Raw genomic sequence first — 21,228 nt, 5'->3', positions numbered from 1 at the left:
TTATACACACCAATAGCTGCAAAGGCCGGGGAATCTGCGCACTGGCTGCAGCCAATGGGTTTGGAGGAAGGGAAGGTCAGGGCGGGGTTAATTGTCCCTATGTTCCCACCCCCCGGCCTCTGGGAGTGTTTCCGGCTAGTGTCAGGGTTCCTTGCAGAGCAGATATCCCAACAGAATAAACATTAAACTCCTACTGTTTGGGTGGCAAACTTTTATTTTTAAAAAATATCGCCGGCAATGACGATGCGAAAGAGTGTGCTTTAGTAAGGGGCTCGACGACCTTGTGTGGATCAGATCTTTTGTCGGACCGTGGGTTCGCCCCCCCTCCGTCATGTTGGTGTTTTCAGTCCCTCTGAGGCTCCGCTAGGCTCGCGGCCGTCACCATGGTAGGAATGTTGTGTTGTTTTAAATTTAACGGATTGTTGACGGTTGTTTTTATTCGTGAAGCCTGCAGTCCCCCCTCCCCGCCCCTTCCAGGCGCAACCAGCTCCGAGTCCGGCTTGGCCAGGCTTACTCACCAGGCTTCTGTCTGTCTTTATTAATCGATGTGTTGAGGCGGTTGGGCCACCTTTTGCAGAGATTCGAAGACTTTTTTTGTCAGGGACGATATTATTTCTGCAAAAAATAATGGTTTAAGGACGGCTGCCATGGCGAATTGTTATTTTAATCTCCATTGGTCCAATATTAGAACCATTTTGCAATGCCCATCACAATAATTGCATGTATGTTTGTATATCTCCAAATTTGCATCTGTTTTTGCTTTTATAATTCAATACGGAAATGAAATCGTAATGACTGCACTTAACTATGAAATATTTATTCCGGATTGAAGTAAATTATTACAAATTAAAGATTAATTTTGTTGTATTTTCAGCGATTTATGCTTCTTCCAGCATTGTGTTTGGATGTGGCTATTAGTATACTTATCAGTCTTACGCAACGGTCAGCCTTTGACCAAATATATTGCTACGTTTTAAACTGCTTTCACACTCTAAATGTAACATTGATGTGAAGCTAAAACCATTTTGTACCACTGCTGAATTTGTGTAAATATGCCATTCAATACTCGGCAACAGCGGTCTGACAGGCGAAGGGTGAATAGAAACAGGCCACTAATGATTATGATCGTCGTGTTCATGTTAGCAACACTGGAATGCTTATTTGGTTCAAATTGTAAAAGGATACAGAAGGATGTGAAATTGTAGCTCCTGGCCTCGTGATCTGCTTTTATTTTTAATGTCCTGAATAATTCTGGTAGGGAGGGAGGTTGAATAAAGTACTGGTAGATGTTTTGAAGGTAGTATCAGACTGATTTTAAAAAAAATCTGGACGCTTAAATAAGCATAATACATTTTTGTAATTTTTGAACAATGATCAAGTGTCTTTTATATTGAGTTTTTGATTGGTACATTTTTTGAGCGATTATTATCTATTGTACTTATAGCATTACAAGGTACTGATCGCCTTGATTGTTAAAAGTAGACTGTATTTCAGCTTGCTCAAAATACTTCGTGGAGAAAATGTAAGAGAAGTGCCACTTTACCGTTCATTCACATTAAGAATTACCTTTTGCCGAAAAGCAGTTTTGCTCCCTCGCTTTTGCATGGAGTATAAATTGGCTGTCAAGGCCGAACAAATTCTGAAGGCCAAGCAAGGCTATCTATTTAAGATCAGGTCCTGACTCTGGATTCAAGCCATTTTTGTATCATTACTGCAAACCCATGTGACTATACTATTAGATTTATTTCACTGTGGTCTATTCTACTTTATAATTTACTTTTTCTCATTTCCTTGATCTTTGCCATTCTTAACTTTTGTTTTATTTTGGTATTTTAATTAATTTGTTTTTTTTTTGTTGATTATCCTTATTGCATAATTTGCAGTGATGCCTATTTAAGCTAGCAGTAAGGGGTGTGATGTTAAAAACAACCAGGATCCACTAAAAATAGAGTAAAATCAATGAATTTTCACTCAATAAACAATTTAGTGATGGAAATATGGCTAGAGGCATAACATTGAGTGGACTAATTATAAACATGAACACAGCTGAAGTGAAGCGAGAGATTGCTTGGACAAAGACCAAGCAAATCAAAGGTTAAAACACCATGTATTGCAATATATGGGATGTGAACTGTGAGCAGTTGTATTGCAGGAAGGTCTAGATTAAATAGTCTGGAGAAAAATTTTGTTGCATCTTGGACAAGAATGGAGAGAACAATTTGGGGCAGAATACATTTAGGAAGTGGCCAAAAATTTATAAGAAAGGAAGTGGAGTGGCAATATGGTAATGTGATTAGTTGCTGCAGAGAGAATTAATGTAAACAAGATGTACAGGAAGAGTAAATATGATTGGAAGTAAAATTTTAAAAATAAAGGGATTGGTAAATTAATAAGGGTGTATTATAGATTACCAAATTGTGGGGAAAAAGATGACGGAGAAAAAGATGATCTTAGATGACCTTCTTCATTGTCCACTATGCCACCAATCTTGGTGTCATCTGCCAACTTACTAACCTCCTAAATTCTCATCCAAATCATTAATATGAATAACAAATAACATTGGACCCAGTACTGATCCCTAAAGCACACCACTGGTCACAGACTTCCAGTTTGAAAAACAGCCCCTTATAACCACCCTCTTTCTTCTGTTATCAAGCCAATTTTGTATCCGATTGGCTACCTCAACCCAAATTCTGAGAGATTTAACCTTGTGCAACAACCTACCATACAGTACCTTGTCAGAGGCATGCTAATGGCCATGAAGACAATGCTGACCGCGCTGCCCTCAGCTACCTTCTTGGTTACCCCTTCAAGAAATTCAATCAAATTCTTGAGACATGATTTTCCACTCTTACAGCCATGCTGACTGTCCCTAATCAGTCCTTGCCTCTTTGAAGTCCTCTCTGGTACAAAGATGTGCAGCTTAAGTGGATTGGCCATGCTGAATTGCCCCTTAGTGTCAGGGGGGCTAACTAGGGTAAATGCATGGCGTTATGGGGATAGGGCCTGGGTGGAGTTGTGGTCGGTGCAGACTTGATGAGCCGAATGGCCGCCTCCTGCACTGTAGGATTCTATAAATGCCTGTAGATCCTGTTTCTCAGAATACTGTCTAACAACTTACCCACTACAGACATTAGGCTCACCGGTTTGCAGTTCCCAGGCTTAGAACATAGAGCAGTACAGCGCAGTACAGGCCCTTTGGCCCTCGATGTTGTGCCGAGCTGTGTCCAAACCCAAGATCAAGCTATTGCACTCCCTATCGTTCTGGTGTGCTCCATGTGCATATCCCATAACCGCTTGAAAGTTCTTAAAGTGTCTGACTCCATTATCACAGCAGGCAGTGCATTCCACACCCCAATCACTCTCCGGATAAAGAATCTACCTCAGCCATCCCTTCTATATCTCCCACTATGAACCTTAAAGTTATGCCCCCTTGTAATAGCTACATCCACCAAGGAAATAATCTCTGCATGTCCACTCTATCTATCCCCCTCATCATCTTATAAACCTCTATTAAGTTGCCTCTCATCCTCCTCCGCTCTAAAGAGAAAAGCCCAACTTTCCTCAAGACCTACCCTCCAAACCAGGCAGCATCCTGGTAAGTCTCCTCTGCACTCGCTCCAATGCTTCCACATCCTTCTTATAGTGAGGTGACCAGAACTGCACACAATATTCCAAATGTGGTCTCACCAAGGTCCTGTATAGTTGCAGCATAACCCTACGGCTCTTAAATGCAAACCCTCTGTTAATAAACGCTAACACACTATGGGCCTTCTTCAAGGCTCTATCCACTTGAGTGGCGACCTTTAGAGATCTGTGGATATGAACCCCAAGATCTTTCTGTGACTCGACATTCTTCAGAACCCTGTCTTTGACCCTGTAATCCGCGTTCAAGTTTGTCCTACCAGAATGAATCACCTCACAGTTATCAGAGTTAAACTCCATCTGCCACTTTCTGCCCAGCTCTGCATCCTATAGATGTCTCTTTGCAGCCTACAAGAGAACATAAGAACATAAGAACATAAGAAATAGGAGCAGGAGTAGGCCATCTGGCCCTTCGAGCCTGCCCCGCCATTCAATAAGATCATGGCTGATCTGTCGTGGCTCAGTTCCACTTTCCCGCCCTCTCCCCATAACCCTTAATCCCCTCTCTTATCAAAAACCCATCAACCCGCTTCTTAAAAATATTTAGCGAGGCAGCCTCCACCACTTCAACGGGCAGAGAATTCCAGAGATTCACCACCCTTTGAGTGAAGAAGTTCCTCCTCAACTCCGTTCTGAACCGCCCCCCCTTTATCTTGAGGCTGTGCCCCCTAGTCCTACTGTCTTTTTTGAGCGGGAAGAGTCTTTCCACCTCTATCCTATCCATCCCATTCATCATCTTATACGTCTCAATGAGATCTCCCCTCATTCTTCTAAACTCTAACGAGTACAAGCCTAGTTTATTCAGCCTCTCCTCATAGCTCAACCCCCTCAACTCCGGTATCAGCCTAGTAAACCTCCTCTGCACTCCCTCCAAGGCCAAAATATCCTTGCGCAGGTGCGGCGCCCAAAACTGCACACAGTACTCCAGCTGCGGCCTCACCAGTGCCCTATACAGCTGCAGCAAGACCTCCCTACTTTTATATTCAATCCCCCTCGCTATGAAGGCCAGCATCCCATTCGCCTTCCTGACCACCTGCTGCACCTGCAGGCTGGGTTTTTGCGACTCATGCACAAGGACCCCGAGGTCCCTCTGCACCGTCGCCTGCTGCAGTTTTTCGCCACGTAAGTAATAGTCCTTCCTACCATTCTTCCTACCAAAGTGGACCACCTCACACTTGCCAACATTAAATTCCATTTGCCATTTCCTGGCCCATTCGCCCAGCCTATCTAGATCCTTCTGCAGACTCTCCACACCCTCCGCACAATTTGCCTTTCCCCCAATCTTGGTGTCATCAGCAAATTTCGACACCCTACACTCGGTTCCCTCCTCCAGATCATCTATATAAATGGTAAATAGCTGAGGCCCCAGCACCGACCCCTGGGGCACCCCACTAGTCACCAACCGCCAATCTGAATAGCACCCATTGACCCCCACTCTCTGCCTCCTATTTGACAACCAATCCTCTATCCACGCTAACACCCTACCCCCAACTCCATGTCCTCTGACCTTCTGCAGTAACCTCTTGTGAGGTACCTTATCAAACGCCTTCTGAAAATCCAGAAAGACCACATCCACCGGCTCTCCTCTATCCACCGCCCTAGACACATCCTCATAGAACTCCAGTAAATTTGTCAGACACGACTTCCCTTTAATGAAACCGTGTTGCGTCTGCCCTATCAAGCAATTCCCTTCAAGATGCCTCGCAATTTCCTCCTTAATGACGGATTCTAACATTTTACCTACCACAGACGTTAAACTAACCGGCCTGTAATTCCCCGCCTTTTGCCTGGCACCCTTCTTAAACAACGGCGTAACATTAGCCGTTTTCCAATCCTCCGGCACTTCCCCGGAATCCAGCGACGTCTGGAAAATAACCACCAAGGCATCCACTATCACCTCCGCCATTTCTTTCAGAACCCTCGGATGCATTCCATCCGGTCCTGGGGACTTGTCCACAATCAGCCCCTCCAGTCTGTTGCGCACCACCTCTCTAGTAACAGTAATGTCATTAAGACCCTCCAGTCCTACCACCTTTCCATCGCTAACACCCGGCAAATTATTCACGTCCTCCTCCGTGAAGACAGAAACAAAAGAGCCCTCCACCTCATCCATTACTCCACCAATCTTGATGTCATCAGCAAATTTACTAACCCACCCTTCAGCCCCCTCTTCCAAGTTGGTGATAAAAATCACAAATAGCAGAGGACCCAGCACTGATCCCTCTGGTTCACTGCTGATAACTGGCCTCCAGTCTGAAAATTTTCCCTCCACCACCACCCTCTCTGAGACAGCCAGTTACTTTCTAATCGGCCAAATTTCCTTCTTTCCCACACCTCCTTACTTCCTTCATGAGCCTACCATGGGGAACTTTATCAAATGCCTTACTAAAATCCAAGTATATGAAATCAAGTGCTCTACCTTTGTCTACACGCTTAGCTACCTCCTCAAAGAATTCAATCAAATTTGTGAGGCAGGTCTTACCCCTCACGAAACTGTGATGACTATCCCGAATTAAGCTGCATCTTTTCAAATGGTCATGAATCCTATCTTTCAGGACCCTTTTCATTAACTTGCCGACCACCGAAGTAAGACTAGCTGGCCTATAATTACCATGATCATTCCTATTTCCTTTCTTGAAGAGAGGAACAACATTCACTACTCTCCAGTCCTCTTGCACAATCCCTGTGGACAGTGAGGATGCAAAGATGAAAACTAAAAGCTCCGCAGTCTCATCCTTGCCTCCCAAAGTATTCTAGGATGTATCCCATCTGGCCCAGGAGACTTATCAACCCTCAGGTTTTTCAAAATTGCTAATACATCTTCCCTCAGAACATCTACCTCATCCTCAAAAACATGGCCCGTCTCCTTAGTGAATACAGAAGAGAAGTATTCATTCAACACCTCTCCTATTTCTCTGACTCCATGCACAAGTTCCCACTACTATCCTTGACTGGCCCTAACCTCACCCTGGTCATTCTTTTGTTTCTCGCGTAAGAGCAAAAAGCCTTGGCGTTTTCCTTTATCCGACCCGCCAAGAACTTCTCATGCCCCCTCCTAGCTCTCCTAAGCTCTTTTTAACTCATTCCTAGCTACCTTGTAACCCTCAAGCAACCCAACTGAACCTTGTTTTTTCATCCTTACATACGCTTCCTTTTTCCTCTTAACAAGACATTCAATCCTTTTTCCTGCAGCCCGTCTTAAACAAAGGCACAACATTTGCTACCCTCCTATCTTCAGGCAGTTCACCTGTGGTTGTCAGTGATTCAAATATCTCTGCTAGGGGATCCACAATTTCCTCCTTAGCCTCTGACAATGTCCTGGGGTACATTTCATCCGGTTATGGTCACTAGTCCCAAAATGATGCCTCAAAACACTTTTGTCACATGCCCTTTCTTATTTCCCAAGAGGAGGTCAAGTTTTGTCCCCTCACTAGTTGGGCCATCTCTGGTTGGGTCATCCACTGCCGAATGAAAATTCCTCCTGAATACACTTAACAAATTTGTCTGTATCCGAGCCCCTAATACTATGTTTGTCCCAGTCAATGTTGGAAAAAGTTAAAGTCCCCTACTGTTACTACCCTATTTTTCTTGGAGTTATCTGTAATTTCTTTACCTAATTGTTCCTCAATTTCCAGCTGACTATTTGGGGGCCCTGTAGTACAATCCTATCGAAGTGATCTCTCCCTTATTTTTCAGTTCTATTAATATAGACTCTGGGCAAACCCTTGAATATATCCCCTGTCAGTACTGCTACAATGTTCTCCCTCATCAAAAATACTACTCCTCCTCCTCCTCCTCCTCCTCTTTCTTTCTGTTCTTTATTATGAGGGTGATAGAATATAAAAGCAGGGAGGTCTTGCTGCAACTGTACAAGGCACTGGTGTGCAGTTTTGGTCCCCTTATTTGCGGAAGGATATATTGGCCTTGGAGGGAGTACAGAGAAGGTTCACCAGGCTGATACCGAGATGAGGGTGTTAGCTTATGAAGAGAGATTAAATAGACTGGGCCTGTAGTCGTTGGAGTTCAAAAGGCTGAGGGGGGAATCTAATAGAGACTTACAAAATAATGGAGGGGCTAGATAGGGTAGAAGTAGAGAGATTCTTTCCACTTAGAAAGGAAACCAGAACTAGAGGGCACAGCCTCAAAATAAGAGGGGGGCAGTTTAGAACAGAGCTGAGGAGGAACTTCTTCTGAGGGTGGTGAATCTCTGGAATTCTCTGCCCATTGAAGTGGTGGAGGCTACCTCGTTGAAAATGTTTAAGTCACGGGTGGATAGATTTCTGATAGATAAGGGAATTAAGGGTTATGGGGAGCAGGTGGGAAAGTGGAACTGATCCACTTCAGATCAGCTGTGATCTTATTGAATGGCAGGGCAGGCTCGAAGGGCTAGATGGCCTACTCCTGCTCCTATTTCTTATGTTCTATCTTTCCTGTAACAGCTGTAATCTGGAATATTGAGCTGCTGGTCCTGCCCCTCTCAGTCCCATGTACCCATTCAGGCCTGAGTTAATCTGCCTTGCCTGTCACACGTCTTGCATTGAAATAAATGCAGTTGAATCTAGGTTTTCTTTGTCCTCTGCCCTACTTTCTCAGACGATCTGTACAGTCATGTTTTGTACACACTCCGTACTTTAATTCTCTTAGACTTATTGGACCTATTCATTGAGTTCTCCACAGTCTCTATACTTTGTACTATGGGCCTTTCTGATTTTTATCTTTGGTTTCTCTGCCTTTCACCTTTTCCCCTTGCTGCCTTTTGTTTCTGTCCCCACTTTACTTCCCTCTGTCTTCCTGCATTGGTTCCCATATCCCTGCCACATTAGTTTTAAACCCTTCCTGACAGCACTAGCAAATATTATATACTTATATGATTTGGAAGAAGATGTAGCTGGCCTGATTAGTAAGTTTGCAGACGACACAAAGATCGCTGGAGTTGCGGATAGTGATGAACGTTGTCAGAGAATACAGCAGGATATAGATAGGCTGGAAAATTGGGTGGAGAAATGGCAGATGGAATTTAATCCAGATAAATGCGAAGTGATGCATTTTGGTAGCTCTAATGTCAGGGAGAGCTATACAATAAATGGCAGAGCCATCAGGAATACAGACAGTGATCTGGGTGTGCAAGTCCACAGGACCTTATAGGTGGCAACACAGTTGGAAAAGCTGGTGAAGAAGACATATGTCTTGCTTGCCTTTATTGGATGGGGCATAGAGTATAAAAGTTGGCATATGTTGTTGCAGTTGTAGAACGTTGGTTAGGCCACATTTAGGATACTGCATCCAGTTCTAGTAGCCACACTACCAGAAGGATGTGGAGGCTTTGGAGAGGTGCAGAAAAGGTTTACTAGGATATTGCCTAGTATGGAGGGTATTAGCTATGAGGTGAGATTGAGTAAACTAGGGTTGTTCTCCCTGGAAGGACAGAGGTTGACGGGCGACCTAACAGAAGTTTATAAAATTATGAAGGGTATAGATAGGGTGAACAATTGGAAGCTTTTCCCCAGGTCGGAAATGACAAACACAATGGGTCACAAGTTCAAGGTAAGGGGGCAAGGTTCAATACAGATACACGGGGGATGTATTTTACACAGAGGGTGGTGGGGGCCTGGAATACACTACCAAACAAGGTGTTTGAGGCAGACATGCTAGGATCATTTTAGACTTGTCTAGATAGCCATATGAACAGACTGGGAATAGAGGGATACAAATGGATGGTCTAGTTAGGAACACATGATTGATCCAGCATTAGAGGTCCGAAGGGCCTGTTCCTGTGTTGTTTTGTTCTTTGTTCAAACTCTCCCCCAAAGACGTTGGTTCCAGTCCTGCTCAGGTGCAGACCATCTGATTTTATACTAGTCCCACCTCCCCCAGAACTGGTTGCAGTGTCCCAGGAATTTGAATCCATCCATCTTGCACCATCTCTCACACCACGTTCATCTTGGCTATCCTGACATTCCTACTCTGACTAGCACAGGGCACTGGTAGCAATCCTGAGATTACTACCTTTTGAGGTCCTACTTTTTAGTTTAACTCCTAACTCCCTCAATTCAGCTGGTAGGACCTCATCCTTTTTTTTGCCTATATGCACCACGACAGCTGGCTGTTTAAAAGCACCCCCCCCATCCAGAATATCCTGCGGCCATTCTGAGACATTCTGGAGGCAACATACCATCCTGGAGTCTCGTTTGCATCTGCAGAAACGCCTGTCTATTCCCCTTACAATTGAGCCCCCTATCAGTATAACTCTGCCACTCTTTTTCCTGTCCTCCTGCGCAGCAGAGTCAGCCAAGGTGACATGAACCTGGGTCTGCCAACCGCCCAAAGAAAAGTTGCGGTGCAAAAAGAGTCATCTCCCCAACAGTATCCAAAGTGGTATACCTGTTTTGGAGGGAGGTGAACACAGGGAACCCTTGTACTGCCGCTTTACTCTTACTCTGGTCACCCATTTCCTAACTCTCTCAGTAACTTTTATCTGCAGTGTGACCAATTCACTGAACATGCTATCCATGGCTTCCTCAGCATTGTGGATGCTCCAAAGTGAATCCATCTGCAGCTCCAGTGCTGCCAAGCTGTCGAACAGGAGCTGCAGTTGGACGCGCTACTTGCAATATAAAGGAGCCAGGGACACCAGAACAGTCCCTGAATTCCCACATTGCATAAGAGGACCATGACATGGGTCCTTTGAGTCTGTTCCACCATTCAATAAGATAATGGCTGATTTGGTTGTTTCTTCCATTCCACTTTCCTGTCTGCATCTGCCTGGCAAAATCTATTCTGGCCTTGAATAAATTTAAAGATGCAGCCCCTTTGCCTTCTCAGGAAGAAAATTCCACACAGGACCCTCATGAATTGGGGGGCGAGTTCTCATTCCCCCACAAAGGGGATATTCTTCCAGTATCCACTCAAGATTCTGTATGTTTTAACAAGATAAACCCTCTTTCTTCTAAACTCTAATAGGCATAGGCCTGGAATGCAATGGGTGAACCCTCTCTGGACTGCATTTAAAGCAGTTATTTTTCTTTAAATGAGACCAAAACTGCACAGTTTTCCAGATGTCATCTCACCAAGGCCCTGCATGTTTTGAAGCCAAACATTTGTATTCCGTTCCCCTTGCAATAATGCCAATATTCCATTTGCCTTCATAAACCTGATGCACCAGCATACTAACTTTATGATTCATGTACCAAAATACTTAGATACCCTTGGGACCACCTAATCTGCAGTCTTTCTCAATTTAGATAGTATACTGCTTTTAAAACCAAAGAAAAGTTATGGTGCAGCCTATCATGTCTGTACTGGCCAAAAAGAGAAAAATTAACTAGCTACTTATTTTAATCCCATTTTCTAGTACCCGATCTATAGTCTTGCAGGTCTTGCAATACTTCAGATGCAGATACAGGCTGCTCTCTAATGTCCTTCCTGTAATCTGGTAACTGAAACTGCACACAACTCCAGTTATGGCCTAACTGGTGTCTTATACATTTCCATCATTACATCGTTCTGTATTCCAAACCTCACCCAATAAAGAAAAGCATTCCATATGCTTTCTTGATCAACTTGTTCACCTGCCACAAAGGACCCTCACTCTCTCAACCGCTCTCAATATTTTCCTGTTTGTTGAGTAGTCCCTTGCTTTGTTTGCCTTCCCCTTAGGCATTGCCTCATGTTTTTCCAGCTTGAGTTTCATTTGCCAGCTTCTGCCCACTCGACCAAACCATTGATATAATTCTGGAGTTGACAACTACCCTCTTCATTATCAAGTACATGGCCAGTTTTTATACAAATTTCCTAATCATGCCACCCACATTTAAGGCTGTCTATTCTTTCTGCTAAAATCAGCACATTCACATTTCACCATATTTATACTTTATCTGTCAACTTTTTGCCCACATACTTACCTGTCTATATCCTTTTGCGGTCTCTCTACCTTCTCTTGACAACTTCATTTATTACTTTCTTCTTGCTCATTATCTTGATGTCACTGGCAAATTAGCTACCATACATTTGGTTTCTTTCACCCCCAAGTAATTGATATAGATTGTAAATGTTGAGCCAGCACTAATCTTTGTGACACTCTGCAGGTTGTAGCTTGAAAATCTGAAAAATGCCTCTTCATCCCAATTTGCATGCTTGTATATTACTTCCTACGCCTTATGCCCTATCCTACATAATACCTTTGATGTGGCCTCTTACAAAATGCCTTTTGGAAACTCAGTACACCATGCCTACTGGTTCCACCTTGAATGTTATTTTGACAAAAGCTTGAATAGATTAGTTAAAAGAAAATGCTGGAAAATCTCAGCATGTCTGGCAGCACCTGCTGAGATTTTCCAGCGTTTTCTCTTTTGGTCTCAGATTCTAGAATCCATAGTAATTTGCTTTTATGATTAGTTAAACAAGATTTTCCTTTCACAAAGCCATGTAGACTCTGCCTGATCACATTATGATTTAAGTATTTTGCTATAGCCCCTTAAATAATGGATTCTTGCACTTTCGCTATGTCAGATGTCAAATTTATTTTCTGCTTAAATTAATTTTCTGCCTCCTTCCTTTCTTGAAGGAAGGTGTAACTTTAACTATTTTCCAGTCTGCTGAGAACCTTCCCATAAACAATGCATTTACTATCTATGCTGCCACTTCTTTTAAAACCCTCGGATGCAGGCTATCCAATCCTGGGAATTGTCAGCATTGAGCTCCTTTCTCTCATGATTTTTTTCAGTTCACTCCTCTCTATCACCTCTTGATTTTCAATTATCTTTTGGAACGTTTCTAAGTCTTGTACTGTAAAGACACAAAATACTTGCTCAATGCCTCTGCTACTTCATTTTCTATGATTCATTCTCCAAATTAGCACTCTTGAGGACGAGCACTGGCTTCAGTTACTCTTTTGCTATTCAAATACTTGTAGAAACCCTTACCATTTATTTTTATTACTATCTAGTTTTCTCTTGTACTCTGCTTTCTGCATCTTTATTGTCTTTTTTAGTAAATTCTTTGCTGGCTCTTGCAGTGTTTCTTTCTATCCTTAACTTCCCTATTTGGCCATGGCTGATGCATCCTTCTCAGAGTGTTTCTTTCTCACTGGGATAAATCTTTGCTGAGAGATATTAATTATCTCCTGAATATTTTGCCGCTGCAACTCTATAATACTTTTTCCCACTTCACCGTAGCTGTTTCTGCCTCCCATACCCTCATGGTTGCCATTGTCTTCTTGTGACACTAATTAACTAAACTATTTTATGTTAAAAACTTTAGTTGTGGACTCACATCTCTCACTTTAAAACTGGAAAGTAAATTCTATCCTATTTTGTATGGCTGCTCCAGTTCAGTTCCTGGTCAGTGGTAACTCCCTGTTGACAGTGGGGCATGGCAACGACATTGAATATTATGAGAAGGTACCATAGTTAGATTCTCTCTTTTTGGAGATGATCGTTTCCTGACACTTAAATGGCAAGTAATATTCGGCCCACATGTCAGAATATTGTCCAGGATGTTGGGAAACCATGCTTTATATCAAAAATGTTTTTTTAATTTAATGGCAGACAAACACTAATTGATTTTTATAAATGAAGGCTAAAGCCAAATTCCAGTGACTTGAGATCGATCACAGCCAAAGACGGTTGTACATCTGCATCACTGTTGAAATAGAAACAACCTATCTACAAAGCCTCATGAGGGACAATGCCCTTGAAGTTGGGGGGGCAGGGGGGAGGGGGGGGGCGCGTGCGCGTGAAGAAGGTGAGTGTGTGTGTGTTGTTAGTCACAAGTAAGGCTTACATTAACACTGCAATGAAGTTACTGTGAAATTCCCCTAGTTGTCACAGACCTATTCAGGTCAATGCACCTAACCACTAACGTAGCATTTAGACAATCACCTGGGGTATTCAGCTGGGTGGAGACAAACAATTTAATATTTACCGGGACAATGGGGCACTGGCTGAGAGAGGACTTCCCAGCAATGATCTAATCCAGTTACACCTAGAATAAACTGGTCATGACCATTTTTGGGCCACTTGGCAGTTGGCTGGGAAGGGTCATGTGATGCACCAGATGCCCTTTGTTTAAGCAGCTGTTTTTTTTCAGCAGTAAAGGACAAGTAACAGCTGAAGGGACAAGAGCATCTTTTTTTTCTCTCATTCTCTACCCAACTTGCAAGCCTTGAACCCTCATCTTTGTTCTTTAACTCTGTGCTGCAGACTTAAAAATCAATCTTGTAGCTGCTATACTCAGAACAATGGATAAATAATCTCAGTACAAATTTAAACTGCCTCATTTATGTTTACAGGCTCCATTGTACAGCCTTTGTAGTATTTACAGGCTCCATTGTACAGCCTTTGTGGTATCTAGCATCTTCAGCCTTGATTTCGCATGGAGTGAATTAAATTTGCTAACGGCTGATATCTGTCCTGCTGGGGATCTTGGAAGGAAGCTGAAATGGATTATCCACTTTGGCACATCTGGCTGAAGATGGTTGCAAATGTCTTATCTTTTGCACTGAAGCACTGGGCTCCCTCATTGAGGATGAGGATATTTGTGGAGCCTCCTCCTGCAGTTAGTTGTTTAATTGTCCACTACCATTCATGACTGGTTGTGGCAGAACTGTAGAGCTTAGGTCTGATCTGTTGGTTGTGGAATTACTTAGCTTTGTCTATCATATACTGTTTCAGCTATTTAGCATGCAGGTAGTCCTGGTTGTAGCTTCACCAGGTTGACACCACATTTCTTGGGATGCCTGGTGCTGCTCCTGGCATGCCCTCCTGCACTTGTCTTTGAATGAGGGTTGATCCCCCAGTATGGTAGAATGGGGAATATGCTGGGCCATACATGACATTCTGATTGAATACAATTTCGCTGCTAATGATGACCCACAGTGTCTCATGGATGCTGAGTTTTGAGTTGCTATGTCTGTTCAAAATCTATCCTATTAACCACAAGTAATGCTTCACAACATGATGGAGCGTATCCTTAATGTGAAGATGGGAATTTGTCTTCACAAGGACTGTGCAGTAATCATTCCTACCAATACTGTCATGGACAAATGCATCTTGGCAGGCAGACTGGTGAGGACAAGACCAAGCATGTTTTTCCCACTTGTTGGTTCCCTCACTACCTGCTGCAGGCCCAGTCTAGCAGCTAGCTCCTTAGACTTTGCCAGCTCAGTCAATAGTAATGCTACTGAGCCACTTTTGGTGATGGAAGTTAAGATTCCCCCAACCAGAGTACATTTTCTGCCCTTGCCACCTCAATGCCTCTTCCAATTTGTGTTCAACATGAAGGACTGGTTTCATCAACTATTGGAAGGCTGCAGGCAGTAATCAGCAGTGGGTTTCCTTGTCTATGTTTGACCTGATGCCGTGAGACTTTGTGGAATTCAAAGTCGATGTTTAGGACTTCCAAGGCAACACTGCCCTCCCCACTTCAGGCTGGACAGGATATACCCAGGGATAGTGATTGCGGTGTTTGGGCATAGTTATACTCCAAATTATTCCTTGCAGACAATGCCAGGCTATCGCCTGACTGGTCTGTAGGGCAACTCCCCTAATTTTGGCACAAGTTTGCAGATGTTGGTATGGACGACTTTGCAAAGTTGACAGGGCTTTGTCATTCTTTTCTGATGCCTCAATCAATTGCAGGTGATTCATCCAGCATCATAAACCATATCTGGAAAATACCAAACATTGGTCTTAATACTGGAATGCAATGGCCAGATTAGATTTTGTAAAAATTGGCATTTTATTAGAGAAAAAAAATCAGTCAGTGCATCTTGTTTGGGGTTTAGCTTTCATTCGAAGGAGTTAAAAACATAAATGTGTTGATTTGTCTTGCCTGAGCCACTTCAAATCTGTTTTTGCTTCATTTTGTTATGAGAACAATAGTAAGTATTCTGTTGTGAAATAGCTAAATTGTGATTTTTGTAATCAGCTGAATGGATAGATGTTGTTCTCCTCTATCCTCAGGTTTTTACAAATGATTGGTGATTTGGGAATTACTATCAACATCGGGGGGCTGGCAGGGGCTGCTATTAGTCAGAAACTGAACTGGACTAACTATATAAGTGTTGTGGCTACAAGAGCAGGTTGGAGGCTTGGAATCCTGCGGCACATACCTTACTTCCTAATTCCCAAAGCCTGTTTACCATGTGCAAGGCACAGTTCAAGTGTGTGATGGAATACTCTCCACTTGCTTGGATGAGTGCAGCTCCAAGAAGTTCAACCTCTTTAGCACTGAAAAGTAACAGTTATAAGTATACAAAGAACATCCCAGCACGGGAAACAGGCCCTTCGGCCCAACGAGCCCGCGCCGCCGCATCTTCCCACGCCTACCCCACCCTGTGTGTATGTGAGTGGAACCCCTAATGTCGCCAGATTCAGGGGAGAATAGTGTCAATTTGGTACACCAGTCAGCCTAAGAGCACATCTTTGGGGTGTGGGAGGAAACCGGAGCGCCTGGAGGAAACCCACACAACCACAGGGAGAATGCACAAACTCCCACAGACACAGGCCCAAATCCATGTATCTGCGCAGCTAGCAGTGATAGTCACTGAGCTGTTGCAGTGCCCATCTGCTGGTCCAGGATTAAGCACACACAACGACACGAAGTACTAGGCCACTCCCGGAACCTCCAAGAGCAGCCCACGCACGACCCACCATGTGCATGCCCCTTGTTTGACAACAAGGTGGACCGACCCTGTGGAATAAAAAGACAATACGTTAACATATAAAACTACATTTCTGGTGTCGTCCCGAGGCTCTGACCCTATTTAATACCCTCTACTATAACTCTCCATCCTTGCTTCGCTCGTGTCTGTCTAAGTAAATCTTAAACAAGTCCAACGTGCCTGCCTCCACCACCCTACTCGGTAGCACGTTCCATACCCCCACGACCCTCTGCGTGAAAAACCTTCCTCTCATATCCAAATTATACTTCTCCCCCCTCACCCTTAGATCGTGACCTCTCGTAATTGTCCCCAATCTAGGGAAAAGCCTACCACTGTTTACTCTATCTATTCCCTTCAGTATTTTATATACCTCTATCATATCCCCCCTTAATCTCCGTCTTTCTAAGGAGAAGAGCCCCAGTTTCTCCAACCTTTCCTCGTACCTCAGTCCTTCCATGCCAGGCAACATCCTGGTAAACCTCCTCTGCACCTTCTCCAGGGTCTCCATGTCCTTCTGGTAGTAAGGTGACCAGAACTGGACGCAGTACTCCAAATGCCGTCTAACCAGCGTTCTGTACAACTGAAGCATTAGACGGCAGCTCTTATACTCTATACCCCTTCCTATAAAGGCTAGTATTCCATAAGTTTTCTTCACAACCTTCTCTACCTGTGTCGACACCTTCAGAGAGTTGTGCACCTGCACTCCCAGGTCCCTCTGTATCTCTATACTCTTAATCGGCCTACCTTTTATCACATAACTCGTCCCTGCATGATTCCTTCCAAAATGCATCACCTCGCATTTATCAGGATTAAATTCCATCTGCCATCTATCTGCCCAATACACCAACCTATCTATATCCTGCTGTGTCACCTGACAGTCCTCCTCAGTAACTGCCAATCCTACCATCTTGGTGTCATCTGCAAATTTGCCGATCACACCACGTACACCCTCTTCCAAGTCGTTTATATATACTACAAAGAGGAGAGGTCCCAGTACTGAGCCCTGCGGCACACCACTGGTGACTGGCCTCCAGTCAGAAAAGGTCTCCTTGACAACTACTCTCTGTCTCCTATTTCCCAGCCAGTTTTCGATCCACCTAGCTACCTGTCCTTGTATCCCATGTGCCTCAACCTTTTCTACCAGCCTACCGTGAGGGACTTTTTCAAATGCCTTACTGAAATCCATATAGATGACATCAACGGCTCGCCCATTGCCAACCGTTTTTGTCACCTCCTCGAAGAATTCCACCAGATTCGTAAGGCAAGACCTCCCCCGAACAAAGCCATGTTGCGTATCCCTAATCAGATCGCGACGCTCCAAATGCTCATACATCCTATCCCTAAGAATTTTTTCCAATAATTTTTCTACCACCGATGTCAAACTCACTGGTCTATAATTACCAGGGCTATCCCTACTACCCTTTTTAAACAGTGGTACCACATTAGCCACCCTCCAGTCTTCTGGGACCTCACCTGTGTCCAAAGAAGAGACAAAGATTTGTGTCAGAGGCCCAGCAATTTCATCTTTCACCTCCCTAAGCAGCCTGGGATAAATACCATCAGGCCCCGGAGCTTTATCCGTTTTTATGCTACCTAAAAACCTTAGCACTTCCTCCCTCGTAATGGATATTTCCTTCCACTGATCTACAGCTCCCTCCAAGACACTACACGTCACCAATCCCCTCTCCTTCGTGAATACCGACGCAAAGTATTCATTCGGGATCTCCCCCATTCCCTCAGTCTCGATACATAGCTCCCCTCCCTTGTCCCTAAGAGGACCAATTTTCCCTCTAACCACTCTCTTGCTCCTAATATAAGAGTAAAATGCTTTTGGATTTTCCTTAATCCTATCGGCCAAGGCCATTTCATGCCCCCTTTTTGCCCTTCTAACTCCCCTTTTTAGCTCCCTCCTACTCTCTCTGTATTCCTCCAGCGCACTCTCCGTTCCCAGTTGTTTCGACCTAACATATGCCTCCCTCTTCTTCCTGACCAAGTCTTCTATACCCCCTGTAATCCACAGCTCCCTAATCCTGCCTTTCCCATCCTTCCTCTTTACCAGCACGTGCCTTTCCTGCAACATTTTCAGTTTGCCCTTAAAAACCTCCCACTTACCAACCGTGGACTTGCCAGCTAACAACCTCCCCCAATCAGTATCCTTCAGCTCCCTCCTAATCTGACTGTAGCTCACCTTCCCCCAGTTCAGAACCGTCCCCTTTGGCCGGCACTCATCCCTTTCCATTTTTATCCTAAAGTAGACGGACTTGTGGTCACTGTTAGCCACATGTTTGCCTACCTCAACCTCAACCACCTGCCCCGGCTCATTTCCCAGCACTAAATCCAGTATAGCCCCCTCCCTAGTTGGGCTAGTTACGTACTGCTTTAGGGACCCTTCCAACACACACTTTACAAACTCCTCTCCCTCCGTACCCCCAGCTCTAGGCACCTTCCAATCCACTCCAGGAAGGTTAAAGTCACCCACTACAACCACCTTATTCTTTCTGCACCTATCTAAAATGCCTCTGCAAATACTTTCCTCCACTGACCTTGGGCTGTTGGGTGGCCTATAGTATACCCCTAGCATCGTAATCTCTCCCTTTTTATTCCTCAACTCCACCCACAGCGACTCAATCCCTAACTCCTCCACATTGTCCTCCCTCTGCACTGCTGTGATGTGCTCCTTTACTAACAACGCCACCCCACCACCTCTCTTCAACCCTCCTCTGTCACACCTAAAACACTTATACCCAGGAACGTTCAGCTGCCAATCCTACCCTTCACGTAACCACGTCTCCGTTACTGCCACCACATCTAACTTCCTCACAAACATCAAGGCCCTAAGCTCATCTGTCTTACCCGTCGCACTCTGCGCATTGAAACAGACGCAGTCCAACCCACCAGTGCCTCTCAGACCGTCCGTCTCCCTGATAATTTTCCTTTCACCCAAACCTACCCTTTCACCCAACTCCCTCCTGACCCCAGTGTCTACTGAGCTATCAGTCACATCCCCACCCCCCCCTCCCTATTAGTTTAAACCCTGGCTAAACACTCCAGCTAACCTCCCTGCTAAGACATTTGTCCCTCTCCCAATCAAATTTTCCCCATCCCTCCTATACAGTTGCCCTTCTCTCTCAAATACCTCCCAGTGGTCTACAAAAGTGAATCCCTCTACCTTGCACCAATCCCTCAGCCATGCATTCAGCTACATGATCTCGTTATTCCTAGCCCTGCTGGTACTAGGCAGCAGCCCAGAGAATGCCACCCTGGAGGTCCTGCTCTTCAGTTTGGACCCCAACTCCCTAAATTGCCTACGTACATCTACCCTATTCCGCCTTCCTACGTCCCTCTCCCCTGCGTGTGTTATTACCTCTGCCTGGGTCCCCTCCCCTTTCAAAATTCCCTCTATCCTTTCCGTTATGTCCTGTACCCCTGCTGTAGGGAGGCAGACCACCATCCTGGAGTCACGCCTCTGCCCACAGAACCTCCTGTCGATTCCTTTGACCTTTCCATTCCCTACCACTGTCACATTGCCAGCCCCCTTCTGTCCCTCTAAGTCATTCTGGCCCTCCTGTCTATCCTTTTGTGCCCCTGTCGATGAACCTTGGGGAGCCACTGGGGAGGTCTGAGGACCGGGACTATTCTTCTTCTTCCTCTTGACAGTTGTCCACCCATCCTGCTCCTCAGCCCCTGGGACCTCCTCTTGCTCATGGTTCCTAGCTATTAACTCTTCATTTTCCCTGACCAGAAACGCATCCTCTAAACGCCCCTCTAGTTGTCTGACCCGGGCCCTTAGCCGCTGCAACTCTAAACACTTAACGCAGATGTGGACCCTCGGGAGACGTGATGCCTCCAAGAACTCCCACATGTGGCACCTAACACAGCTTATGTTCCTCCCCATAGCCCCTGCCATGTCCCAACCTCCCTTGGGTTTGTATGTGCCGAAACGCAACCCGGGAAAGATAGAAACTGCAACTCACCTTCTCTAAGCCTGCTCTCGCCTAAGCCCAGCGAGCCAAAGCCCTTAAAACTTTCACTCAGCTCCCCACTCACTCCGCTGCCTGCTGTCTATCACTACCTTCTTTTTATACCCCCTGCTCCCCCTTCCCGACTATCCTCTCACCTAACTTCCGGTATGGAAGTAAAATACACACACAGAAACCCTACGAACCGGAAGTGCAGTCAGAAAGTGATTCCAAGTAAATTCAACACTCACCAAAGCCACCAGGTACACTGCTCTGGAGAACAATGAGGTGGATCCACGGGTGAGTATCAGATTTATAAACCCCCCCCCGCCCCACCCCCCGGCTCCCCCTTCCCGACTCCCCCTTCCCGACTATCCCCTCGCCTATGTGGTATGTGGTCAAATTCTTTCAGATTTTAATTGTTGGAGATTTTTTTAAACTTTAACTTTTTCTCTTTTTCCATTTTTTGTTTCTTTTTATTTTGCTTTCTGTATGTGAATTTTACATTGAATTATACATTCGAGTTTAGCCTCTCTTGTCTCAGTAAGGATTCTTCAATGTGGCTGAGGAGGCTAACCCTGTTCCCAGATTTTTAGTTAAAGTACTATACTGCAGAAAGGATAAGCTGCTTGTAACGCAACTCATTCAGAATAAAATGCATTATCGCTAAATCTTTTATTTCTACACCTGTTATGTCCAGTAGATAAATACTGTTCTGTAATTATGTAATTCTAAATAACTGCAATTTTTACTATAATTGGTAATTCTAAGATTTTAGAAAATTGCAAGAATTCCCTTTTAAGGTTGTGGTAAATTTTCAATAAACTTTTTTTTAATTTAAAAGCAGCATTCTGTTATGTTCTTGTTTTATGTATCTGTAGGATATTTGCCACTGAAACCAAGGCATAAACAATACAATTGTTTTGGCATGTATGGAGAAGTTTTTCATTCGTTTAACAAGCA

At 44.4% G+C, this 21,228-nt stretch overlaps 1 protein-coding gene across 2 annotated transcripts in view; it reads left to right on the top strand.

The window, feature by feature from the left end:
• Window positions 1–118: 118 nt before the first annotated feature.
• zyg11 (zyg-11 family member, cell cycle regulator) overlaps window positions 119–21,228 on the top strand; it is a 56,622-nt gene continuing 35,512 nt past the window's right edge. For both annotated transcript variants that reach the window (XM_080195453.1, XM_080195452.1), the window contains exon 1: window positions 119–386. In XM_080195453.1, the coding sequence (XP_080051579.1) occupies window positions 384–386 (3 nt within the window). In that variant the 5' untranslated portion in view covers window positions 119–383. The remainder of the gene's footprint in view (window positions 387–21,228) is intronic.

This window comes from Carcharhinus amblyrhynchos, chromosome 9 (assembly GCF_965287045.1).
Source record: "Carcharhinus amblyrhynchos chromosome 9, sCarAmb.v2.hapA, whole genome shotgun sequence".
Taxonomy (NCBI): Eukaryota; Metazoa; Chordata; class Chondrichthyes; order Carcharhiniformes; family Carcharhinidae; genus Carcharhinus; species Carcharhinus amblyrhynchos.
This window is presented reverse-complemented; position numbering and strand designations above follow the sequence as displayed.